The sequence below is a fragment of the Eptatretus burgeri genome, chromosome 2 (assembly GCF_056783735.1).
Source record: "Eptatretus burgeri isolate ZD-2024b chromosome 2, Ebu_testis_v1, whole genome shotgun sequence".
Lineage (NCBI taxonomy): Eukaryota > Metazoa > Chordata > Myxini > Myxiniformes > Myxinidae > Eptatretus > Eptatretus burgeri.
The window spans coordinates 43,037,305-43,064,897 of record NC_140962.1 but is presented as its reverse complement, the minus strand read 5'-3'; the positions used below and the strand labels follow the sequence as shown (position 1 = coordinate 43,064,897).

General features: G+C 41.3%; 2 protein-coding genes, 1 long non-coding RNA gene and 1 pseudogene across 7 annotated transcripts in view; 3 read left to right on the top strand and 1 right to left on the bottom strand.

Moving 5' to 3' along the window:
* The window catches only part of LOC147031921 (long-chain-fatty-acid--CoA ligase 4-like), a 117,115-nt gene extending 108,519 nt beyond the window's left edge, over positions 1-8,596 (top strand). For all 5 annotated transcript variants that reach the window (XM_085869136.1, XM_085869133.1, XM_085869137.1 and 2 more), the window contains 4 exons: positions 888-1,079; positions 6,380-6,494; positions 7,133-7,290; positions 7,396-8,596. In XM_085869136.1, the coding sequence (XP_085725262.1) occupies positions 888-1,079; positions 6,380-6,494; positions 7,133-7,290; positions 7,396-7,553 (623 nt within the window). In that variant the 3' untranslated portion in view covers positions 7,554-8,596. The remainder of the gene's footprint in view (positions 1-887; positions 1,080-6,379; positions 6,495-7,132; positions 7,291-7,395) is intronic.
* LOC147031918 (uncharacterized) overlaps positions 1-27,593 on the bottom strand; it is a 95,609-nt gene that overhangs the window by 4,873 nt on the left and 63,143 nt on the right. The window contains exon 3 of the long non-coding RNA XR_015054946.1: positions 16,741-16,788. This is a non-coding gene — a long non-coding RNA (uncharacterized LOC147031918). The remainder of the gene's footprint in view (positions 1-16,740; positions 16,789-27,593) is intronic.
* LOC147031920 (grpE protein homolog 1, mitochondrial-like) lies at positions 10,828-12,355 on the top strand (annotated as a pseudogene).
* LOC147031919 (beta-arrestin-1-like) overlaps positions 22,574-27,593 on the top strand; it is a 30,664-nt gene continuing 25,644 nt past the window's right edge. The window contains exons 1-3 of the mRNA XM_085859894.1: positions 22,574-22,769; positions 24,404-24,502; positions 24,703-24,747. Coding sequence (XP_085716020.1) covers positions 22,574-22,769; positions 24,404-24,502; positions 24,703-24,747 — 340 coding nt within the window. The remainder of the gene's footprint in view (positions 22,770-24,403; positions 24,503-24,702; positions 24,748-27,593) is intronic.

Genomic DNA, 27,593 nt, shown 5'->3' with positions numbered 1-27,593 from the left:
AAAATCCAATCGGCTTGTTCTTGTCATCGACCCAACTCACCCACCAAGTATTGTCATCTGTCCACAACTTTGTGTAATATCATGCTAAATATCATTTTTGAGCCCGTGTCTCAACGGTGAGGAATCGCTTTAAAAAATTCTCGTATTCAGATTCGAATCTTCATCAAAATTGAATCAATTGGTCCTTTTCACACACCCAACCGATCCACAAAGTTTCTGCGGAATCCATCCATAACCATTTGAGATAGCATGCTGTATATCGTTTTTGGTCCCGTCTCTCAATGGTGAAGAATCGCTTTAAAAATTTAAAAACTCTTGGATACAGATCTTCACCACAATCATTTCCATTCATCCTTCTCTCACACACCAACCTTGTCCAAGTTTCATCGGAATCTGTCCATAACTTTGAGATATCGTGCTCAGACAGACAAACGGGTGAAAACATGGCCTTTGTCCACCTTCGGTGGCGGAGGTAATAAGTGAGGATATGGCTTGACATCTTAGAATAGCCCAATTGGGAAATTGTGAATTGGATGTGGGCAACTGTATGAGGATGTAGGCAATTCTTTACAGATGTATGAGGCTTGATGCCCATTTCAAGTTGGGGTTGCATTCAAGAGTAGTGTGAAATACACTTTAATTGTTTCACATTCTTGTTTGCAACATACTACTCCATGAAGTTTGAAAGTAATGGATATTGCATTAATAATACAGTAACTCACAAAGCAATATATGATTTATTTGGTCACAAAATGGTGCAGCACTTGAACCGATAAATATTTAAATTGAGGAAGTTGAGTAGGAATCCACTTTTAATGCACTGCACAAGGGTTGGTTGTTGCCATTTTATGTTGTATGTTGTTTTTTTTTTGTTTTTTTCTTTACAGGTGGCTACACTGTGAATGACAAGCCCAACCCTCGTGGAGAAGTACTTATCGGTGGTCCTAATGTTGCTCTCGGCTACTTCAACAATGATGCTCTTTCGGATGCCAGCTTCTTTTTAGATGCCCATGGTCAGCGCTGGTTCTGCACAGGAGATATTGGAGAGATGCTTCCAACTGGTTGCCTCAAGCTCATTGGTATGCTTCCGTACTAGATCCTGATGTGCTTTTTCTTCTTTTTTTTTTTTTTGGACATATTGTTGCGTTTCTGCAACCGCTGAGGTGTGATCGGCAATGTGCAACAGGTGGTGTAGCTTATATCTGAGTTTGCATTCCACAAGGTGTAGCAAGCGGTCAAATGAAGAGCCTTTGTTGTTTATCTATAACCTGGAAAAGGGGAGTGTGTGGGAATGAGGTGACTTGTGGTCGGAGGAGGATGCGTAGATTGGGACCATACACTGTGCAGAGCATTGGTGCTGCTTTAAGCAGTCTCCTTGGCTATTGGGCACAATCCTGGACGGGTCGCCACTCCGACACAGTACACCAGCATGCTGGTACTCGTTTTGCCGACCTCGGAAGGATGACAGGCTGAGTTAACCCCACCTGGTATTAATTCGACAGCTGATCAGGATTTGAACTCGGGAACCTTGGATACAAAGCCCGCCGCCCTAACCATTAAGCCAACACCAGGTATACTTGTGGTAGAAGAGATAATTAGTACGGATGGGAGTGACCCGTGGTCGTGATGAACAGCCGACTGGAAGCCCTGGAGGGAAGAATAAACACGAGCCTATTGTACAATTAAAACTGGAGGTTGCTGAATAAATTATCTCAAAGGAAAAGGGTGATCCCAGTCATTTGACGTAATACTATACACACTGTGTGAAACCTGTCATCATTTACCACATTCTTTCTCATCCCCCACCTTTTTCCTCGAGTGCTGAGATGTGCACAAATAATGAGGACAAACAGAAATGGACACGTACTTTTGTAAACTCATGTTGCCGATATAACTCGGAGGTAGCATATTAATTTGATTTCATAGTATGCTTGGGTGTAGGTAATGTCTGTTGGATCACAACGTACTGGACATCGATGTACGTCATTTGTGTGCAAATACCCAGGTCAAATTTTAAATCTGTCCCAATCTACGGAGAGGCACTGCATCAATAGCATAACTGTTTCAGTTGTGATGGAACCAGCAGACTACATTCCAAATTGAATGTTGGTCAAATATGCATTTGCTTGATAGACTTAAGCTCTGATAGCTCGGTGTTTGTTCAAAACACCCACTTACCCTCTTGTTACCGTAATTTTGTAATTACAAACTGCGATTTATTCACGAAATTTGTAGTCAAAACCATCCAGTTTGGTTAATACGTGAGTGTGACTTGTACTTTGCCTTGTAGTGTTAATATGTTCCAGTTCTCTTCTTCCACTATTCTCATGGAATCCTTGTTAACAAAACATGTCTTCAATCTATATTCAATAGTTGCTTTATCTTCAGTTTAAAGTGACCAGCAGATTAAGTATATTTGATTGCAGTTTGATATTGTCCTCTTTATTCACGTGTGACAACCGCTCGAGTTTGTTTTTTGACTGCTTCGCTGATAAAATGGCCCTTTCAGGTCACTTGCCAGTGCAAGAGATTTGAAGTGCTGAATTTTTATATTGTAACCTTTCGTCTGATTATGTGTAGACGGTTTTGTCTGAAACCGAGCTTCAGGAAATTTTTGATTGGGACCAAAACAGAGTTCAGATTTCAAAACCATCCACCCCTACAACTTGTGTGGATGTTTCAAACGGATGTTCCCTTACATCCGATACGGATGTCTGAGATGGATGTCCCAAACACGTGGAAAACTCCGAAAACACGACGCCCATTTACAGCCGGTTTCACGATGGCGGGTTCAGCAAGTCTCCAGTCATTGCCTCACCAAAAGAAGGCCAACCGTGGGGGGAAAAAACAGTGCCGACATCCATCCATCGGGTAAGACCTTATTGCGTGGCTTAAATCTCTCTGTGACTCAGGATGGACCGTGTCCACTGTACAAATAAAAATGAAGGCCATGAATCTTGCTAAAGATTGTAAAATCGAGAACCTCTTCGCGTCACTGTGGTGTGACTGTTTCATACGATGTTATGTAAGCTCAGTGTTCAAACAGAACAAATGTGGGTCAGAAACTGCCTAAAGATTGGAAAGAGAAAAATGACACTTTCATGATCATGTGAATAAAATCATCACAGAGAAGGCATTCCCCCATTCAAAGTTTGGCAACATTGATGAAGTACTGTTGTGCCGGGTTCGGTGGCGAGGAGCGACCGCTAGGTGGAGCAGTAGGGTCGTCTCTACCGAGTACCCGGAATTGCAGGTCGTTACCTTCGGACAACTCCGAAGGTCACGGTCACTTAAGGACCGTGCTCACCAATTCTCTGACGGCGTGGGGTAGGGTTAATAGCCAAATTTCAATATACCTAAGTACCCACATTGGCAAATTACTGGGGAAGTCACACCCACAACGGACTCTGTCGAACTGGTTCGCTCTAGCGACCTCGGTCCGGTGTCTGTCGGTCCAAAGGAATTACCAAAGTCTGTCGGTCCAAACGACAACTTACAGCCCAATCGGCTTACTGGTTCTCAAGCACGAACCGTCCTGGGTCAATAATAGAAAGCACAACAACGAGCTGGTATATTGAACAATTGGGGGGTTTATTACAGTGCGGCGACATCGCGCTGTTATATAAATTATAATTGCTTTATAATGGGGTAGGGGAGCACGAAAAGAGCAGAGTTAAACCGACTATCAGAAATGCAATTTAATGTACAAGGCACTGAAACAGTTTCCACTTTCAGGACGGCGCCACCGACATACACACCCAAAAGAAATGGGGCCAGTTGGGCACCTTTCCACCTCGTGCGGTCTGGTCGAGACGAGCTGGTTCGGAGGGGGGGGGACTCGAACCCACACCTTCATCGCCGTACCAAGCACCAGGGACCGCACTCTCCAACCAGCCACGCACCAACAAACCAAGACCAAGGAGAAGACCAGAGACGACGATGACCCAGGACCAGACGAACCAGCCAGCACCAAGACCAGCGCTCCGGAGGCTGGCTTTCCTTTTATTCATTTATTGTGCGGGGTGAGAAAATCGCCATCTGAGGAAATTCAACCCTCATTGGCCAGGGTGTCGTGGGAAAGTCACCCTCTGTGTGTAATTGGACAAGGGGCATGCCCCTGCCTTTCTGGGCAGAGTCTCGATCTGAGATCAGGAGGCGATGAGCCTCCTGATTGGACGAAGGGCGCGCCCTTGCCCTCGTGGGCGGAGTCGGCTCTGGAGTGAGGGGTCCCACCCACGTCCGCAGCCAGAAACACGTGTGCAATGGCGACCGGGTTGAGTGAGGGACACTGGTGTTGTTGTTGTTGTTGTTGTAAAAAAAAATCTAACTAAAAAATAAACCCGCAGCACACATGTAATTCCCATCAGACATAAGGAACGGGACCCTGACTATAAACACATACTTATCTAAATAACTGAACTTTGGGGGCTGCCGACTGACTGTGTGCAAAAGGCTTCCAAATCCGTAACAGTACCACGAACTTCTTTGTGCCCCACCAAATCTTTACATTTTCGAGCTGCGGTTTATACGTGAGTTTGTTTTTCAAAATTGTGGATCCTTAAGGAGTGCTGCTTATACACTACGTGGTTTATTAGTTGGTTGCATTTGCTGTGCCAATGTTTTGCAGCATCGAATGTTCCCATTTGTATATGACACCTTCTACCAAGGGTCTTGCCGATTTTATTTTTGGAGAGCAAAAAGTAAATGTATACAGCTTCTTCTTGTTACCCTCACCAAAGTGGAAGGTATTGCATTTGTGTCTTTATTTGTCTGTCTGTCTCTGTTTGTCCGTACAGAACTTTAGTGTTTTTCTCTGCAACCGCTTGTCTTATTGAGACAAAATTTTCACCATAGGAGCGGCTACTCATGCAGAGTTGTATTCGTAATTATGATGTCATTGGTCACGTGGTGTGGCAGCCATGTTGCAAAAATTGAAAAACTTTGGACCTCTGTATCTCTGAAACCGCACCAAGGAAAAAATTGAAACTTGGCACATAGCAAGTACTCCTTCCTCCTCATGGGAATGTGATTTTATTTTATTTTATTGTTTATGATGTCATAGGTGCCTTCGTTGTGACATCATAATTGCATATGTAGGATGCTACATCTGATCAGTATGAAAATTTGAGGGTCATCTCGGGAACAGATGGTCCACAGAAAAAAATTTGATGTCATCGGTCACATGATTCGGCAGCCATGTTGAATTTACCCTAAAATCTGTAAAATTAAAATAAATAAAAAAAACTCAAATGGCTGGACAGATAAAGGGGAAATGTCACACAAATGTTCCCCAAGCCTTCGGGCCACCAGGGTAGTCACGAATAATTGATAAGGCCACGTGGTCTGACAGTCATATTGGATTGAAGAAGATATTAAATAATGTTTTCTCTAGAACCGCTTAATCAATCAAAGTGAAACTTCGCAATTATGATCTCGTCATGATGGGGCATATTTGTTTTAAATTTCAACCTGATCGGACACATGGTCTGGCAACCAGAATTATTAAATTTTTTATCTGGGTTATTTTTTATTTATTTTATTTTATTTTTTGCATAAGACTCACTTGACTGTGCCTGGATTGGTTTGAGCTGTCATCTTCACTATTTTTATAAGGGGGCCACTTTTTCTGATAAGAGATCAGTGTAAGGGCCGCCACACCATCTGCAGGATTTCATAATGGTTGCTATTAGACCCCCGCTTTCACATACTCTTCTTTGTTGTAGTTAACTTGGCTAAGCAGAATTGTATGAATACTGCAACTGTATTCTGAGTAGTTATGTTACTTTTATGCTTCGCATTGGAACATTCATTTGAAACCAGTGGGTCAATTTGATAGCATTTATTCCAGATTATGATGGGGTGTTTTCACATTTGTGTATTGTCGGCCACACGTCGGGGGCCGAACTTTAGGCCACCAGGGGCCGCCAGTGGCTCGTGGGCCGTGCAATGAAAAACGGGGTTTGAGGGTAGAGGGGTAGCAGCTGAAATGTGAATCCTATCCAGGTTCCTTCTGATGACTTCTGCAATCTTTGCTCTTTTACTTGTTTTTATTTGTTTTTGGGATCGGTTTTATTACCTGTATTGGTAATACCCTTGCTGAACTGTAATGTTTTTAAAAAGGTCCTTTGTTTATTACAGATGCAACAATAACATAAATCTAACCCCCCCTCCCCCAAAAATGTTCCTTCATCTCCCCCCTTCCTTTTCATTTCCTCCCTAATCTCCCCCCCCCATACCTTTCCCTTTGCTTTCCCACTTTTTTTTCTTTCTTTTTTTCCCCCCCCCAATTGTCTTTCATACATTCATATGCATGTAGTAATATCCAACCAGATGAACATTTGATAAAATTTCTAATATCACTGTGACATGGGTGTTCCAGATCGCAAGAAGGATCTTGTGAAGCTTCAGGCTGGTGAGTACGTTTCTTTGGGTAAAGTGGAGTCTGCACTGAAGAACTGCCCCCTGATTGACAACATATGTGCCTATGCCAGCAGGTACTGCTTGTGTTACCATGAATGGTCGAAATTGGAGCACGAATACTGTTCACTGTTGTTTATAATTATATGGTCATTGATATTGCGAACAGCTTGCATTCATTGAAAAATATTGACCGACAGTACAATTTCAAATAGTAAAAATATGGGCAATACTCCTGCGCCCACCTGGTAGAGAAAGGAACCACTGGCAAGCGTGTATGACCAACAAAATTTGTAACGGAGAAGAAAGTGAATACCGATTTTGGAGAATGGGGGAGAACCCCAGATCATAATTATTATTATTATTATTATTATTATTATTTTTAATGCCATAAATGAGTAAACTTTGGTACATCATGGGTGATTAAGGTTGTGGTCAAGTTTCATCGAAATGGTGTGTGGTTTTGGAGAAGAAGTTCTGAATGTTTACTGACACTGTGTGATGCTAATGTAGTACCTCACCTGAATTATGGTCCATGCGAGCTAAAAGTGACTTGATTTGAGTTGAACCTTTAGGTCTTGATAGATTGTGGATCGGACATGTTAAAGACAGAAAAACATGATGGTAGAGCACTTCGCCGGAAGAACCACGTCTGTCAAATACAATAACCTCAATCAATATATTGTGTTGTGCCACTTTTTTCATTTTCTGGCAGTGATCAGTCGTACGTCATATGCTTCGTCGTTCCCAACCAGAAGCTCCTTAACGAGATAGCCATGCAGTTGGGTGTGACTGGCTCCTGGGAACAGATTTGCTGTCACCCCGCACTGGAAATGAAGGTCCTGAGGGAGATTGAAAATTCTTCGAACAAAGGTGCATTTCAGGATTTTGTCTTCTGCCCTCTTGCATTATTTGCTGTTTAGTTTGTTTGCTTTCATGTTCATAGTATCCTCTCCCACCCCTGTTTTGTTTCCCAAGCCAAACTTGAACGTTTTGAGACGCCCCTCAAGGTGAGACTCAGCTCAAGTGACTGGACGCCGGAGACTGGCCTTGTCACCGATGCCTTTAAGCTCAAGCGCAAAGAGCTCCAGCGGTACTATTACTCTGACATACAGCGCATGTATGGCCGCAAGTAGTAGTGCATTTAAAGGGAGCTTCAAAGCCAAAGAGCCGAAGAGCAATTTGGCCATGATTTGGGATGGAAGAATCCTTTAGGTTTAGTCAATTTGGCTTGTTCGTGCTTAAAACACTCCATGAAAAGCCAACTGTGTTTAATGAATATTTTTGACCTTCATCGATTTGACGCAATTGGTGACCAGTAGATTTATTTTTTTTTTTTTTTAAACATAGTTTGTGGTCATGAAAATTGGATAGGGAGTGTGAGTAATAAGTGAGCCTTGAACTAATGGATAATTGTTTCAGGTTTGGCACAGCTGGAACACCATTAGTCTAATGCCACATTTAGGAGAGAATGTAGTGCCTAAAATTTGTGGTCAAGGAAGTGGTCAGAAATGGAGTCTGGTTGTGAGGACCGTTACTTGTTAAAGCATTTTGATGTTTGCAAGTTCGGCCTGTGTGGCTTTCCTTGATTGTTTGTGTGGCCCAGAATCCTGTTTCCATTAATGTCACAAAATATGCTTTCCTCCCCATCACCCCACCCCCTCCTTGCCCCACCATTTGCGAATGAGATGTGGATGGGGTTGAGCCTTGAATTTAGCAACGCATTTAAATCTTGTACAGTAATGTGCGGGCTACCGAGCTGTCTTCGCGTCTATCGTACATGCAAATGAGCCCTGTGCATTGAACTGCTGCCTGAGTCGGGGATCCTCATTTCAAATGTGTTCACAGCTACTTAAATTTTTTTTCTCGTTCAGTCGACATCCAATCGTTGATCAACCATCACTTGGATATCATTGACTTAGTTGTGGACAGTTGTTTTGAAGGTGATATCTCAAGCCAGCATACTTGGACTTTTAGCATTTATTTTCTGCATTCGTCAAGTTGAGGTTGTGGAGTTGTGAAGCCACCACACAACAAGGAGGTGCTTGTGGAAAATTGTGACGATGGTTTCCCATGATTGTCATGCTGTAGCTAGCTTTGCGTGTTCTTGTGCTCAGAAGCATGAACTGTGTGACTGCCTGTGAAACTTATTTCACAATAAATAATTCATCTATGTTAATTGACATCTCGATATTCATGCTGACTTATCTGATATTCTGCATGTCCACTCTCCGTAATATTCATCGAAATACGTTGTAATAATTATTTAACGTGTAAACGGAGTTTGTTTTTTTTTTTGTCGTGACTAGTGAAAATATGCTTTACTGGGCCCCACTCCCTCAACAAAAAAGTACCTCCTTGTCTTTAGGGTACGTGAGCACGATGTGTTGAGACACAACAGTACACAGGAGACTTTTTTTTTTTAATTTATTTTTAATTTTTTATTAAACATTTCACATTGTATGGTTTGACCTGTAGTTCTCATTTGACCTTGAATACTTGATGAACCCTTAACACAAAAGAGAGTTCACTTTATTTCTCTGCAATTAATTTTGATATTTCTTTTTGATTATTCAAAAACAAAACAAACTTTCACTGTTAATTGTATACAGTTGAAATTTGTTCATTAAAATGAGATTCTCCACAAAAGTGTCTTTAATTATGAAATTTGTAATTCGACTTACATTGTCATCTATCATGACGCCTCGTTATTTTGTCAAAATGAAACCTAAATCTCCATTTTTTTTCGAGAATTTGTACACCAAGTTTTCTTCGCGTAGGATGTTCCTCATGTCCCTTATCAAGGAAGCAAAATCCATAGCATACCCCTTGTCTTGCAAAGAAAGCAAAACTCAAGCAAGCCCTTGCTTAACTCTCAAGTTATTGATGCCCTTTTCAACTGACTTGTAAGCTTAAACAACATTTTTAATTTCACTAAAGGATTTTCCAATGAAAGTCTTGTTTTGACTGACTCACTTATCCATTTTGCTCTCCCATGAGACAGTAGGTATGTACAGGTTTTACATATATTGCCATGGGTGTTGCGGTTACGTTAATCCCCCCGACCCAATTGTGGTGGGCGGGCGGTTAACACCGACCAGGCCCGGGTCGCCGAGCGATTTTTATTTTTATTTTTATTTTTATTTTTATTACTATTTTTTTTTTCCCGCCTTTGGCAGAAACGTGATCCTCAGATTATGTCGCCGCAGGAGGGGTGGGGCGGAGTGGTGGAACAGATGGAAGCACAGAACAAGGGGTTTATACTCAAACCCCATGGCAAATGCATGGAGATTTAATGAAAATTGACAAATATTTTCAAGGGCATAATTCAAAATGTAATAAACGTGAGATAAATTAAAGCCGAAAGTCGAGGCGCCTCAACACAAACTTTAATACAGACAAGGAGAAAACAAAATGAAAGAAGATCCTTAATTCTGACACTTAACTTGGTCCAGAGATGGTCTTTATTGAACTTCAGGCTCGAGGTGCTTCGTCCCGCGTGTGAAGATGCACCCCGAAATGGCGCCGAGCTGCTCTCTGGGCGGGAAATGTACGTGAGGCAATTTGTGAAGCGGTATTCAATGCCAAGGCTCAGAGATGGCCGTGCAGTTTGTTGCGTTGATCGTCCTCACGGATGCCGCAGCTTTGCAAAATGGTGCAGTCTCTCTTTCAGTGATATACATGAGGCTTTGAGGTCCATCTCTCATGACCAGCCAAGAGTCGATTGCCAGTGTCTTGCTCAGTACGCGAGCCAATTCGCCTCAGCACAAATACGAGAATCGTGCCGTCTTCTTCATGCGTCGAAGGAAAGCCAGCCGTAATGCCCTGATCTTGCACGCCATCTCCTTGGTCCCTCGTCTCTCGACAGTGTCCCTCACACCCCGCATAAAAAAAACACACCAAAACCTCCTTTCTTCCTTCCACCTCCAGGTGTGGCTTGCTGGCATGAAAACCAGGAAGGCAGGGCTTCTTGCCTGCTTTGATATGCAGCTGTCTTGTTATAAAAACACACCGTTCATGACTGGCTTGTAAATGCAAAGATGTAGGAGAAAGTTACAGGGGGAAATTACATACTGGGGAAAATAGGTCTTGATCCCGATTTAATTAACACAGCACCACCCCCCCCCCGCCCCAGTGTGGTGTGACATAATATAATAATTAAGCTCACAGTTTCCCTAACTTGATTTACATCAAGATGTCCCCCCTACACATCCACGGACCAAGCAACTCAATTCAATCCTCATACAACTGTCCTATTAAATCCCCTCATCATCTACCGCCACAACCATAACAGTATATATATATGTATATGTATATATATATATATATATATATATATATATATATATATATATATATATATATATATATATATATATATATATATATATATATATATATATATATATAATGCCATTCAGAAAAATGGCTGCCACATCTGTCTGTGTGCATGTTTCGGGCTCATTGCAATGCTCTTGTTCGAACGCCTCATTTGACTTTGGGAAGTTTCACCCGAATGTTGGGAACAGCAACCCAAACGTGCAGCAACAAACTTGGTAACTCTGATTCGAGTGTCGAAAATGCCGCCCCATCTACGGGCCCTGAACTCGAGCTCAAACCCGAAGCAGCGGAGAAAGCCTTACTGGAGGAAAAGGACCGCTTTGAGAGAATGTTGGCAGACATGGAGACATGAGAACGAGGACTCAAAAGATTGTGGAGGAAGCGATGTTGTATGATATTCATAGCTTCTGTAAAAAATTTACTGGAGGTGGCAGACGTTATGCAGGCAGCGACAAGAAGTGTGCCAATTGAGGCACTCGACAGTGGCAATACTCACCTCAAGGGGCGGCAATAAATGCCTGTGTCTTTCTGAAAACCAGCTCCAGAAGGTATTCACAAATCGTGGCCTTGTCATTCTGAATCCTTTGGGGGCCATGGTCACCGATATTGGTTACAAGCTCCTTGGACGTACACTCCAGCCAGCTGTGGGCGGTGTGGTCAAATCACCCAGAGGTATGCGGTTGTCTCCCTTGCCTTTTGCTATCTTTTGGGAATTTTAAGAAGTACCATAGTTAAATGGTACAACTCTCCAACTGTATTCCAACACTGCTGCACGTCATATTGGTTAGGGAGATAGTTCAACTGGGAAGTTCTGTTTGCAGAAATAATAAAATTTGGTTATGAGTTTGAGATTGTTGTTTTGTTTCTCCACCCAAAGGGGAGGGGTGAGGGGTGGGGAGGGGAGATTGAAATGGTCAAGATTCTGTAGTTTTCATTTCTCCACCAATGTTTGATCTTGATGTTATTTTGTAAGATGTGAGCAATGTACATGCATTCCCAAGGACCGTCGGGTTCCTGTTTTTATTTCTTTGAAGATGTGGGAATGTGTGATTTATGGATCAACGATGGATGCATATAAGGAAAGCCTCAATCACACAGAACTTTCTTTACTGTGGTCTGACTTCCATCCAGCTGCTTTTATGGAAAGGAAAGTGGTCTGTGTGACCAAAGTCGAATTGGCTCAGGATCATTTTTATTAATTTGTTTTGAAGCAAATGTCCCAGTTTACTCTTGCCAGGGTGGTGAACATGTATAAAAAAAAATAAAAATAAAAAAAAAGTGTCTGACCAAAAAAGATGGATTATAACCTTCACCCTGCCAATTTAGTAAAAATCCAGCGAGAGAAGACCCATTCTCAGGTGATGTTGCATCTGCGAACCCAACGGACTTTCTCACACCAAAATACTTTTTTTTAATATAATTTTTTATTTTTGGGGGGATGGAGGCACCTCTCTTCTTTCCCAGAAAGATTTTCCCAACCACCCTAAACTTCTGCTGTGGCTTTACCGTTGGTGCTAGCTCATGGTCTTGTGGTTTATCATCTTATTATATTGGTCACTCGCAACTACCACCCATCGCTTCACTGAAGGGAATACTAAATGGCGGGGGGTGGGGGGGAAGAGTGAGAGAGGGGTGGGGGAGAGAGCTAGGAGAATGAAGAGGTGGAGGGGAAAGGAGAGAGGAGGGGTGGGGAAGGGGAGGTGAGAGGAAGTGAAGGCAGACGTGTGGTGGGGCAATAATTCCAATTCATACTGTTTCATCAAAATTATTCTGCATAGAAGAATACTAAAGATGGAAACAAAATGTCAGCATTTTCTACCGGTCATGTTATGAGCACTGCCTGGCCATGTCTGGGGATGAACACTGTCCGGACGCATCCAGAGAGAGAGAATGTGTTTCGCCTTATGATTCACGCACACGCACTTGGCCGATATCGGCAATTTTTCAGGAATCGGCAGGTTGAAGTCAGTGTGATTACCAACTCCAGTACTTATCATATACAACCCAGAAGCCTTGAGTAGCTTTCAGAGAAAAACGACGTTAGATTGATGTAGATGTTTCAGGGACATGTTCACAAACATTATTCTTTATAAACAGCTCTGTGACGGGTGGAAAAAAAAAATTGGCTCGGTAATTTAGACAACGCGTTAATATGGCAAACGGCTCTGAAATCGGGTGGTATTTCACAACTCGCTCAGGGCGACGGAGCACGAACCGCTCGCTCAGGCCCTCAAATTTTGATGCAATCCTTCTGAATATGTACGAGTTTCTACATTAAAACATGAAGATTTGAGGAAGTGAAACTAACCTCTGCCTTTGAGCTATCTCCAGTACTTATTGAATTGTACCTTCCTTTTAAAACTGAGCTGATCGCCTATCACCTTTCATGGTTTAAAAAATCGAATGAAGAAACAGTCTGTGTTCTCATAATTCGCGGTTGTTTTCACCCTTGTCTGTCTGTGAGCAGGATATCTCAAAAGGTTATAGACAGATTCGGATGGAACTTGCTGGACAGGTTGGGTGTGTGACAAGGACGAATTGAGTCGATTTTGGTGAAAATCCAGATCTGGATCCAGATACGAGAATTTTTTGTTGTTGTTGGGTGTTACGTTGGGTGATTCTTCACCATTGAGAGATCTCGGGCCAAAAACGATGTATAAGATGATAGATTTCAAAAAGTTCTGGATGATATTGGTCGGTGACAAGAATGGGCCAATTTGATTTGGGTTAAGATCCTGATCCAGATCCGACCCATCAGTGGGATACAAAACATAAACTGTTTAGCCCGGTGGAGGTACACACTCTACCGAGTGCTGTCCTCATTCTCAAACGTGCTCCGAGATGGAAAAAAAAAATCCTCAATCTGACAGCTTTTTAAATTTTTTTCCACTCGAGCTCTCAGTTGGATCCCCATTTTGTGGTGACCCTTATCAAGTATGGACATGAGTGTACCATTTTTAGGCAGGCAACGAAATACTGCCAGTCAGTGCTGTTTAAAGTACAACATTTTTGTACTTTCCTTTCAAGTGAGCCAAGTTTAAAAAAAAAAAAATAATAAAAATTAAAATCTTCAGGATCTCCTTTACTTCTAAATTTTTAAACGAGAATAATGTCAGTCAATGCAACAGCAAATTGAAAACGTCGTTTAAATGCTCATTGGGGCTGAAGTTGTATATAATATTTGCAAAATTGTTCATCTAGTTTTCCTCGCCAGAGGAGAGGGTATTGCATTTGTCTGTGGTTGTTTGTCCGCACAGAACTTTCATGTTTTTCTCCCACTGATTGTCGGATTGAGAGGAAATTTTCACCAACAACATGTTGAAAAAATGCAAAAACTTTGGACTTCTGTTATCTCGAAGGAAAAAAAAATTAAACTTGGTTCATGGCAAGTACTCCATGGGGAATGTGTGATTTTTCTTTTTTTTTATGACATAGGTGCCTTTGTTATGACGTCATAATTGCATATGTACAATACGACATCTGATCAGTATGAAAATTTTTGAGGGTCATCTAGTGATAAAGTGGTCCACAGAAAAAAAAAACAGTTGTCATCAATCAGGTGATTTGGCAGCCATATTGTTTATTTTGTTTTTCTTTCTTTCTTTAAACCTTCAAAAATCTTCTCTGAAATGGCTCAACAGATCGAGACGAAACTTTATATGTATGACCGCCTATCCATGAAGAACAAACGGTTCACACATATGACGTCATGGGTCACTTGGTTTGGCAGCCATATTAGATTTACCAGAAAACCTATTAAAAAATCTTCTCCAGAACGGCTGGACAGATCGAGCGGAAACTTCACACAAATGTTCCCCAAGCCTTGGGGATACCAGGGTATTCACAAATAATTGATGTTACTTTACATGGTCTGGTGGCCATATTTCATTTAGCAAAAATCTTAATATATTTTTCTTGAACCTCTTAATCAATCGACACGAAAGTTCACAATTATGATCTCGTGGTGATGGGGAATATATGTTTAAAATTTCAACCTGATCGGACACATGGTGTGGCAGCCAGAATTATTTGATTTTTTTGAAGCTGAGTTTATTTATTTAAATATGGCTCACTTGGCTGTGCTTGGATGGGTTTGAGGGTAGAGGAGTAGCAGCTGAAACATGAATCCTATCCAGGTTCCTCCTGATTACTCCATCTTTGCTTTTTGCTTGTTTGGATTCCTTCTGATTACTCCAATGCAGGACTGCACCTATTTGGTCTTCCATTTCATTTGAATTCATTTGAATCCCATTCTAAATTCAATTGAATAATAAACGTCATGGGTCAGGTGTCCGATCAAAGCAGGACGTCGTACCCAATTAAATGAAGTTGACATAAATATACAATTCATGCACACATGTTCCGTTATTTCAACAATGATTGTGAGCATCATGAAGCTTGTGTATTTTAAATGCAACTTTTTCAACTGTCCTTGTAAGAGATGAGCTTTTGCTAAGAGGATAAGGCTGTACAAGCCATCACTCTAATCACAGAACAGCACCAATAAGTGGTTTAGCTTCTGCTTGGTTTATCGTCTATCTCCAGCTTCACCACTTTCACCATCTAATGATAAATTTTGGATTTATTTAGCATTGGATGCAATCGTTGCAATTGGCTTTGTTACACCAAGGCAGAACTCGCTTTTTAATGTTTGTCAAATGGAATGAGATACTTGAACTCGACCCAATATCCAACAAAATCCGAGATGTCATTGCATTGTATGGGATTCTGATTCATCGGAAGCCTTTATCCTCAGCCATAATAATCAATCATCAAGGCCATGAACCAGACCCGGTAATTTTTGGCCACTGGTACCATCCGAGGGGAATAATGCTCATCGTAATTTTTGGCAGGGTATGCATCTCTACAGTCAGAAACTATGTGATAGCATTGCATTGGTGGTAGCTTTTTGTGTGTTATTAGTCATTTAGTAACCCCATCCCAAAATAAACTTTTCTGAAACCGGCGTAAGAGAGAAGACATTCTATTTATAACTAATGGTTCTCTCTTATTTATAGGCTACATCTTGTTGACAATTGTTAGGCATGTAGCTCATGTTATTTGCCTGCAATTGTAAAAGGAAGTGTTCACTACCAAAATGTGTGTGTTGGAAAAACGGACTGAAACGTACTGACATGTGCAGACTGCCAGACTGTGAGAACCAGGCATCCATCTTTGAGTCAGATGATGGGGAAAGTTTTAGATGAGGATGTTGAAGAACTGGATAATGATTATGATTTTTAAGTTCATCTTGAACATTTTATATCACTCACAATCAGTGCATCTGATCAGAGATGTCTTAGAAACTATAAAGGACCCATCTTTGGTTCATAAGACAATATGTTTATCAGCAACACATCGGGGCCTCGGTAATGGCCTTGTTAGTGTGGAACACCACATTTGTGTTTCTATTCTGTAATTTTATGCCCAACAACAGAAGATTGTGTTTCATTTACACCTTTGACTCATTCATCAGATTGCACATGATGAACCATCTTGCTACTGCCTTATTGGTTTATATTGTGTAATGTAAGTGTTTGATACCTTCATATGTGCATTATTGAGTATCTAAATGCCTGAAATTTTGTATTTTTTTTAGAAACTACAGGGAAAAAAACATTAATCTTGCTCATGAACATGCTATCATTTACCTTTGTTTGATTCTTGGAAAGTATCCTTCAATAACAACAGGGGAAATATCATGACATTGACCAAACTCCATAAATCTGTCCAAATTAGGTATTTATTCATTTGGGGGAGTGGGGTAACATTGTCTGCTGTACTGATCTTAATATACAACATACAAAAAAGAAATTTAGATTTTTGAATTTCTTAATAAATTTGCTAAACACCCATGTAATTATATTGTCCCAGAACTTTTATTTATCTTCCACAGTAAATGATAGACAAATACTTTTCTGAAGGCGGTATGATTTATCACACAGGAAATAGACACTGATATATGTGTCACCAATGACATACCTTTCGACCGAGGCATGTTTGGCACTTTTTGTTGAGAAGCAAATGATCCTAGCAAAAGGTGAGACAAATTTCAATGTTAATGTTTGACTGATAAAAAAAAATGTTAAGTAGGATGTCTTACCTTGTACTGGCCATTTTACACAAAAGCTTATTTAAGGGTAGGCATATAAACAGGGTGATAACACACAAAAAGCTACTATCGATACAATGCTATCACATATTTTCTAACTCTAGGGTTGTATACCTTTCCAAAAATCACAATGAGAATTATTCCCCCGACTGGCTCATGGATTAATCCAATAATAACTCGTGCATAACATTCCAGCAATTCAGTAAAACGTACACTATAATCTGCCTCTTCCCGAACCCAACCCAACCCCACTCCCTGCCTCCCAATGTGACCCAAATACCCTTGAGGCTGTTAAAGCTCTGGCAAGTTATCCAGGGCAATGAGCTTTTGGTATCTCTGATCCAACATTCGGAACCTCGATAAGTTCAGTAATCTTGTGGTGAGCCTGAGAGGCTGGTGTTCACTGGATCCTGAATATAAGTAGGAAATGCAAACAAGTAGTGTGATCGAAAAAATATAAGTGAAGAATATATCAATTGAAGAAGGGATCGTGGGGTATTGAAAAAATAAAAGTTATTTATCTACACAAGGAGGCAACAGAATATGCTAAAATTGTTGCAAAAGAATAATAAAACGCATAGCAGCGAGATAAAATTAATTATCGAATAATTGGAAGAGAAAAGCAATTGTAGTGCTGGAGTAAAGAACAACTGCCAATAATCAGGTGAAGAAGAAAGAACGAAGGAAGAATAAGAAAAGGAGAAGAGTGACCCGGGTACAATGTCTTTGGTTTCTGTGTTCAAGAAGCGCACAGAGGACGGATCAGTGAGTAAGAGGCGAGCGGTGGAATGGATGACTTTGGTTGGAGAGTGATTAGAAACATTTTGAGTCATTGAAATGTTGTTGGTCTAAGTAATGAAAGTGCATCAGTAGAATTCTGACAGCTGGATGTGTCGTTACCCCATCCCATGCATGTGAAGTGAAAAGCGGTGGTTAAGCAATTTGTTCACGTCCATCCATCCGTTTGCCTGTCTTCTCAGTTTATGATCGAGGAACAACTTGTTTAAATTGAATGTTATATTTTGAACACATGAACATGAATAGGAAGATAAGTCTTTCATTTTACTGTATCTTGACTCAGAATTCATGTTGACCGTACATGATTAGAGAGGAGTGAGATGATATATTTTTTTTGCAATCTGTCTGCCTGCCTGGCAGTCAAGCAAAATTTAAAATCATTCCAAACAGAAAACTTCCTGTTTTTAAGGACGTTAGAATGGACACAAACAACAGGCACGAATCATCACACCATTTTAAAGCCTTTTTCCCTGAGCAGGGGTCAGCTTTTTGCGGGCTCCAATCATGGTAGCTTTTCTTGTGGCAATGTTTTTACGGCCGGATGCCCTTCCTGACGCCAACCCTTTCATCGCCTTTGACGCGCAGGGATAATTACCAGGATGCTGGTGCTCATTTCGCCGACCTTCGGAAGGATGACAGGCTGAGTGAACTCCCCTGATGTTAATTCAGTAGAAAGCAGGGCTCAAACTCAGGACCCCGACGATCCCAAGCCACCACCCTAACCACTTAAGCCAACACCAGGCTAACAAACAGGCACAAATACCGAATGTAAAGTGTTGGATCGGGTGACGTAATAGACACTGGGTAAAATGGCGGTAAATCTGGAATTAATTTATTTCTATAACCTTTACAATCTTTATTTTATTTTAATTGAATTATATACAGTACTTGAAGACTGTAAAGCACAAATTGCTTGTCGGAATACTTCCCAAAACCTCGAGTTTTGCAGAACGTTCTTTGATTTAAATAGAGGTCCAATGAGGGTGCTGTTCAGGACTGCTTCTGGACGACTTCAATAGCACTAAACTTTCTGATTTTATTTTTTAATGATAGTTAAAATCATCATTATTATTTGGTTAAAATTGAAGTAAATGCGTGGGGTGTCATGTTCTGTGAACTCGTTTGTATCTGTACTTGCGTCTCGACATGATCGTAAAGAAAAAGACGAGCACCCAGAGCTTATTTCTGTCATGATTTATACATAAGGAAGGGTTTGAGGATGGTAAGAATATAAGAGGAACAAAAATTGATAATTTTTTTTTCTACAAATGTTACAGTATAATCGGAATTCTTAGTAGTTTCAAAACGTGATCAAAAGAATGAGAGCGCAGGTGAGGAATCAGGACTATTGTAATTACTAGTTGATGCTGCCTCTGACGGAAGACGCCGCTTGCATTTTTGCCTCCGACATCCTTACCCAGTTTAGAATTCTGTGCGGGCACGGGTAGCGGGTACCTTGTAAGTCCAGCTCACCCAGCTTGTGGAAATGATATCGTACATGTAACGACTTTGAATCTAATGATCTTAATCGTAATAATCTGAATCTTCCTCATCCAGGTAACTTCCCTATCTATTAAATGAACTCCAGAAGCCTCCATTGATGTTTTCATGATATTCAGGATTACTTATCGACCCTAAACTACTATCTTTCTGTTTATGGTTTTACTGAGATATTGGTTAAAGGATCCCCTCCCTCATTTGTTTACATGAACAACTACGATGTAGTTCACTCCTCTTGATCCAACAAACTCGGTCAAGAAGTTGCTGTATTTATGAATAATTATTATTTAAGAGACACACCCACATATACCATACTCTTCACAGAGTGGCGGTGCCACCAAATCAGCTTCCTGACAAAGGGTTACATTGGGTAGTTTACCATTGCCTTTTCAACAATAGTTAAGACAGCAATTTAGAACCTGGCTTTCGTGCCGGCGATAGCTCGCCTATTCTTCGTGAAGGACACCGTGGGGGTCTTTAACGTCCACCAACTACTGCCGGCAGACAGGACATCCGTTTAACGTTCATCTGAGGGATAGTGCACACAATGATGAATCACCATGTCTGTGAAACACCAGGATGACAGTTTATAGCTGGTTTGGGATTCGAACCCAGGCGAGACAGCTTGGATTGGAGTGTGCGTACCTCTCGGTCACCCTGTCATTCCAATCTTTTGACTGCGATCACGTTTTTATTGAAATTCGGCGGGATCAAGCAGCTTGTAATTTAATTGTCGGTAACATGTACAGAACTCTTGGTTTTCTGCAGAATTTCCTGACGTCACTTGACTGCTGCACGTGATCTCTAATGAGAAGAAATGATGCGACATAATGAGTGATTTTAACCTGAATTTACTCGATTGTTCTGATCAGCTCATGGAAGTTTGTCTTTTATTACCTCCGTCACCCTTCTGTGTCTGGTTGTCTTTGTTTGTCTGATTGGTAGTTGGTTGGTTGTTTGTGTACAGGATATCTCAAAAAGTTGTGAACGGATCTGGATGAAACTCTGTGGACGGGTTGGGTGTGTTGCAAGAACCACTTGATTCGATTTTGGTGAAGATCCGAATCCGGATCTGGATACGAGAATTATTTAATTTTTAAAGTGATTCTTCACCATTGAGAGATGGAGCTAAAAACGATATCGTACTGTGTAGTATGATAGTTAACCTCCGCCATCGAAGTTGGACGGAGGTTACTGTTTTCACCCCTGTTTGTTTGTTTGTGAACAGTATTACAGAAAAACTCCTGGACGGATTTCGACGAAACTTGGTGGGGGGATTAGGTATGGTCCAAGGATCATGCCGTTAGATCTTGTACTTGGTCCAAAAAAAAAAACTTAGAAAATTTTGCAACTTTTTTTTCAAAAAAAAAATTCGATTTTATTTGAAAAATATTTGAATTTTTGTTTTTGCATTTCTACATGTTTTAAGTGATTTCCAACCAATATATATATATATATATATATATATATATATATATATATATATATATATATATATATATATATATATGTATGTATTTGTTCGAGAAAAAAAAAACAGAAAATTTTGCAACTTTTTTTCAAAATTTTTTTGATATTATTTGAAAAATATTTGAATTTTTTTTTAATTTTTACATGTTTTAAGTGATTTCCACCCCCCCCCAAAAAAAATTGTTAGAGAAAAAAACCCAGAAATTTTGCACCTTTTTTTTTTTTCAAAAAAATTCCATTTTTTAATATTTTGGCATTTCTACATGCACGTCGATCTAGTTTAGTTTATTCAATCGTGGTTCAGTAGAGTCTGATCCATTTTGACCTACAATGAATAGGATATCAGGTTCACTTAAGTGACGTAGCAGTATTGGCGGCTGAGGTTTTCCACTCTACCGAGTGCTCCCCCTCGGGTTCAAAAATGTAATGGGCCCGATATGTTCTCGTGGATCAGGTATTACGTGGCGGAGGTATGCGCTCTACCGAGTGCCCTTCTAGTGAACACTTCTTTTGCTTATGGCTATCATCCACTCAAAGTCAAACTGAATCGCATCACCTCACTTACCGCTTCAAGAATCTATGGAGATATTTTCAAGTGTTTGTGCATTTGTTTCTACGTTTTTCTTTCATGGCCGAACCGTAGCACCTGCAGGCCCCAAATTTTGTGTCGGTGCTTCAAAATTTGGACATGGTTTTAAGGTCATAAAACTATGGCCTTGGCATCCGTTTTGAGGCCACCAAAGAACACTATAAGTGTGTATTGGGGTGTAGGGTTAGGCAGCGCTGCCACCGGGAATGTTAATGACTTGCATTCCTTTTCTTCCCTTCTGCATGCAGGCAAAAGGTAACCACTATTCGGCCAATATTACTCCATAGCTTTTCAATGTACAACACATCCTGAAACAATTGCCAGGAAAAGCCCACCCAGCCAGCATCGCCGGAACCCAAACCCCTTCCCCCTCCCGCGCAGCGCCAGGTTGCCCCTGCCAGTTGATGATTTATTTTCCATTAATGATCAAAATATTACTTCCAGCATAGAGTGCGTTGACATTACTGATCATCTAACTCTTTTTCACATCACTCCATCCATCTGTTTTTCAATGAACTAGTACATAGACAAAAAATTTTTTTGTTGTCCCACCTGTCTATTATCATATTGTAACACGTCATCAGAAATATCAACAGTAAAACACCGAATTATTTTATTTCAGAGATTGAATCATCTGATTGGAGTGACGTTTATCAATGTGAACTTGCTCACTCACTCTGCTTATAAAGTGTTTTTCCCTGTGTTTTAAAATAATCTATAACTTTCGTTTTTCTCTTATCTTATGGTTAAAACACTTAGCAAACCCGAAAATAAATGAACCTCGGATATTGAAATGAAGAATAAGTTCGTGAAATTACAAAAGAAAGGTCGCATCAGCATCACCAACATCAGTGTCATGAGCATTAGTAACACCAGCATCAGCATCACCAACATCAGCGTCACCAGCATCAGCGTCACCAGCATCAGCGTCACCAGCATCAGCATCACCAACATCAGCGTCATCAGCATAATCAGCATCACCAACATCAGCATCACCAGCATCAGCATCACCAGCATCAGCATCACCAACATCAGCATCACCAACATCAGCATCACCAACATCAGCATCACCAACATCAGCATCACCAACATCAGCATCACCAACATCAGCATCACCAACATCAGCATCACCAACATCAGCATCACCAACATCAGCATCACCAACATCAGCATCACCATCACCAACATCAGCATATGAATACAAATACAAGGATTTCCACAATCGGCGCACGTTGCACTTACTGTTCTTTAAACAAACCGAGCTGTTTCATCAACAACTTAGATGTTTGTAAAACTAGTATTAAAATCCATCGTGTGAAATCGATATCATCTTTGGTAAGACGAACATGAATGATTATCTCAATGGACTTCTGGATGGAGAGAGCAGGTTATCTCGAATTCTGCAGATATTTGTGGTTCTTCAAATTCTTATTTTGCTGACACTGGCTCTTCTCTGGCCAACAGAATTCCACATACGAACACAATTTTTAGCTCACCTGGACTTTAGTGAAGTGAGCTTATGGGATCAAGCAGTGTCCCTCGGTGAGTTTGTCAGTCAGTCAGTCAGTGAGTCCGCAAACACTTTGGTCATTTTCACTTGAACCAAGCACACTTTTTGATGAAACTTTGCCACAAGCTTCATATCGGATGCTTAACGAAAGTGTATTAACCGCATCAAAATTTGCGCTCATTTTAGAGGTCTCTGGGGGGTTTTCACCACCTTCCCCCCCCCCCCAAAAAAAGGTATTTGCTCTCTTCTCAAAACCTAAACACACAATTTCGATTAAACTTGATCACAACCTTCATCACCCATGACGTACCAAAGTTTCTGCACGGCATTAAAATAATATATCAGGGTCTCAGGGGGGTTTGTGTGGGAGGTTTGAGTGACTGTTACAGATGATACAGATGAGCTTCAGGATGCACGGTCCTATTTTTACTGATTATCTGCATTAACCCCAGTTGCTCTTCATTTTTCATAACACGAACTGTTTCTAAATTTCCCAAGTTATCCAAATAAGTAAAGCGCTAAACAATACCACTAGTTGTGAGTTTGATGGAATCCACTAATTTGTGGTTAAACCTGTGATTTCCTTCATTTCCTAATTTATTGCCTTTATCTTCAATCTCTATTTCCTTGGTGGACGCGTCTTTATCTTAAGGTCACAAAAGTTATCGCCATCTTCAAATCTGGTGATAACCTGGAGTTTCACAATTATAGACCTATTTCTATTCTTCGTTGTCTTTCTAAGATCTTCGACTTGTTAATATCCCCCTTTTAAAGTTTATCTCTCAATTAAATCTTCTTTATGACCAACAGTTCGACTTTAGATCTCATCGTTCTACTCACATGGCACTTGTGCAACTAGTTGATAAACTCACCATCAAGGTTTGTAACAAAATGTCTCCCGCTCGTGTTCTTATAGATATCTGTTGAAAGCGCTTGGCATGAGTGACCGTACAATAGTGTTCTCTGGCACTGTATCAGCAGGACAACTGCGCTCTCAGCAATGATGCAACCAACAACCACAGGCTGCATACAAAATAAATAAATAAAAATAGGTTAGGGCAGAAATTGGTCATTTTGCCAATGTGATGGCACACATTGGCGCACTCTTTTTCCAAAGGCATCGTTACATGCTCAAAGTGCACATGCGAGTGCTGGCATGCAGGAAAGCCGGCTTATTGAAAAAAAATGCCTTGCCTGAGAAGCTCCAGTGTGACAGTTTAAGTTGACTGGCCTGGACCTTGCTGCAAAGGCAAGTATGTTGCCACTGTGCTGTTCTGTCATTCAAATCATACGTGCACACACACACACACACACACACACACACACACACACACACACACACACACACACACACACACACACACACACATACACACACACACACGCACACACACACACAGAGACATACACACATACATACATACATATATATATATATATATATATATATATATATATATATATATATATATATATATATATATATATATATATATATATATATACACACACACACACACACACACACACACACACACACACACACACACACACACACACACACACACACACACACACACACACACACACACACACACACACACACACACACACACAGTCGCTGGTTCTTTTTAACCACACCTCAACTTTTCCTGTTCCTCTTCAGCAAATCCTAACCAGCATTTTCATCAATCATTCCCACAGCTCATTGTACATCTTGGCAAGCGAGACTTTGTGGACTTTGTGGACTCGGTGGAACCAGTTGGTGAGTTTGGACAACATATTGAAATCCACTGTTTTTGTCTCTATTTCCCTTGATATAAGCTGCTCAGGATAGTCTTGCTCTTATTTTTCTGAAACGCACCACCCATGGCAGCAGGTAACATCTTTGCTGTGGCACGGCTGTGCCGCTCTGTCGGTTAGAGCAGGAATGTGTAATTTCTGTGTGTTGTCAATTTTTCTCAGATGGAGTTGTCTTGGTGGATCCTGACCACGTGAAAGACCAGAGAGGTTTAATCTTATTTTCTCATTTCCTTTGTTTGCACAATACTTGTTTTGCTGACAGTGACTGTGTGTACTATTTCTAGAAAATTTCACTGGTTCAGCGAGACACAAAGAAGAGAAAATCAACTTTTGGTCAAAAATTCAAAATTGCAAGTGTCGTAAAGTTGAAAACTGACTACTGTATCAATAAATTGTATGTAAATCCATGTTTGTGAGCATTTGCAACTTTAAAGAAGAATAATTTGTCCAAAAAGTCCAAAAATATCTCCTTTGTTTTATTTTTACAGCAAACCTGATCAAATGATTGTGCTATTGTTGTGGACCAGGGTTCGGTGGTGATAAACGACCACTAGGTGGAGCAGTAGAGTCGTCTCCCACCGAACACCCGGAATTTAGGTCGTGACTCTCGGACAACTCCAAAGGTCACGGGTCCCTTAGCGGACCGTGGACACCAATATTTCGACCGTGTGGCGTAGGGTTAATTGTCTCCATCTCCAATATGCCTAATTAACCGCGCAGTCTAACTACCGGGGAACCACACCCTCGGCCGACTCTGTCCGATCCGAGTCGCAGGTAACAACTCGGATCCGGCGTAACCGAGCTGAGTTACCAGAGCCGCGCCGGTCCCAATGACAACTTACCGGCCCAAACGGCCTCACTAACTCTCAATACGCACCGTGCTGGATCAATGGGAGAAAGTACAGAAAACGAGCTGGTACATTTAACACGGGGGTTTATTTATAACCAATAATCGGGAAGGGGAGCACACAAAGAGCAGAGTTATCACGAATAAAATAAATACAATTTACAGGAACGAAAAGCACGTTACAGTTTCTACTTTCAGGACTGCACCACACACACGCACACGCACATGCACACGCACACGCACACGCACACGCACACTCACACGCACACATACACGCACCCACATACACACAAAAGAAAATGGACCCCGTGGGTCTTTATTCGGTAGAGCCGGGCCGGGGTACCTTCCCACCTCGTGCGGTCACACCGACCCCAAACCACCACGGTGGGACTCGAACCCACAACCTGAAGTCCACGTCCCAGGCCGCTCGGCCGCCACCACCACGAGAAGCCGCCGCAGATAACCAAGACTAAGCCACCACGACCGCAGACGAAGCCAATCGCCACCAATACTGCAGATGCTCTAACAACGACCAACCCTCCCTTCTCTTGAGGTGGAAGCGATTTCTTTCCTCCCACTCGCCTCCTCATTGGACGGTCGTCTCGACGAGTGTGTCGAGGCCTCTCGGAGGCCCGCCTTCTGAAGAGGCTCTGTCGTAGCTTTCGGCATGCTGGCCTCCCATTGGCTGGGGCACGCGTGCGATGCTCGCCCTTCACTCATTGGCTGGAGGAAACGTCCCCTGCCCTTCCTTGGAGCGGAGCCTCGGTCTGAGGCGATGGAGGCTCCGCCCACGCCTTCAGCCAAAAACACATGGGCAATGGCGACCGGGTTGAGTGAGGGATGGTGCCGTTGTTGTTGATGTCTAAAAACCTAACTAAAAATAACTCGTAGTGCACACACAAACGTCCCATGAGACAGAAGGAGGGATTCTAACTATAAACACATACTTATCGAAATAACTAAGCTTAGGGACTGCCGTCTGTTTGCGTGCAAATGGCTGCCAGATTCGTAACACTATCACCTGGTGGAAAACTTAAACCATGTGATGTCATTGAACTTTCTATCTGCTTAAAAAATTGGCAAAAATTACTTTATGGTTTTTAAGGTCCTCTTAACATATTTAGAGAGTAAATTAAAGTGTGCCATTTGCCATGTTACGGGTCCACAGAATCAGAAAAATACAAAAAATTTTGACGTGATTATATTGATTTTTAAAGTAATAAACAAAGAACTGAACGTGGTTTTTAATTCTAATAAATTGTTTGTGGTGTTACAGTTGAAAAAGCAAACCTGTTGGGTATTGCCCCAAAACATTCCAGATAAAGTGCCATGATGTAATCGAGGGAAAGGTTGTGAGTACACAATGCATAATGGCCGCACAACTCGCTTAAGACTCATCAGAAAGTGAATTTGACAAATAATTTTCTGATCAAGATTCCCCAGATTATGATGACAGTCAAAATCATTATGTATAAGGTGCTGTCAGACCGTACATGTATATGACTTGGAGGTCGAGACGGCGCCGTGGGAGAGGCGGGGCCAAACATTTTTTTTGGGGGGGGGGAGACAGCAGGGTCAATCGAGCACAAAAGGGCACCAAATAAATTGAAATCTTCCTTTAAAGATATTGTTGCGGTTCTATAAGACCACATGCCTCCAAGGCAATAGCACACAACATACAGTGATCCCAAGACAGATATTTCAATAGTATGTGTATTTGTTAGTCCCTTCCATATGTCTAGTGGGTAAAGGGGAAACATGCGTTGCGTGGGACTCATTCAGTTAGACCTCTTATACCTCTTTAGCCTTTAACCCTCACAGTTCTTTCACTCTTTCTTCTACACCCCTTTATGTCAGATGAAACAAGCAAGCAAGCAAGCACGCACACGACCCAATAACGATGAAAGGAATGCAAAGAGCAACATGGATCCTTTGCCTTAGCTCGCCAAACTGCCATTTAAAATTGCACGCCAATTCTTAACTGCCATTTCACCTTAATACTGCTCACCAAACTATACCACGCTCACCGCAGCCACTTCATACAACTACGAAAAATCCCCGCAACAACTTGTGCTTCCAAACGCAACCTTTATTCACCATCCTATTACAAGGAACTTCGTCTTCCCCACAATGTCACGTTATTATCCTCTTACTACAAATGCCACAACATGTTTGCACTACTCTACAACTGCCACATGGGCATCAA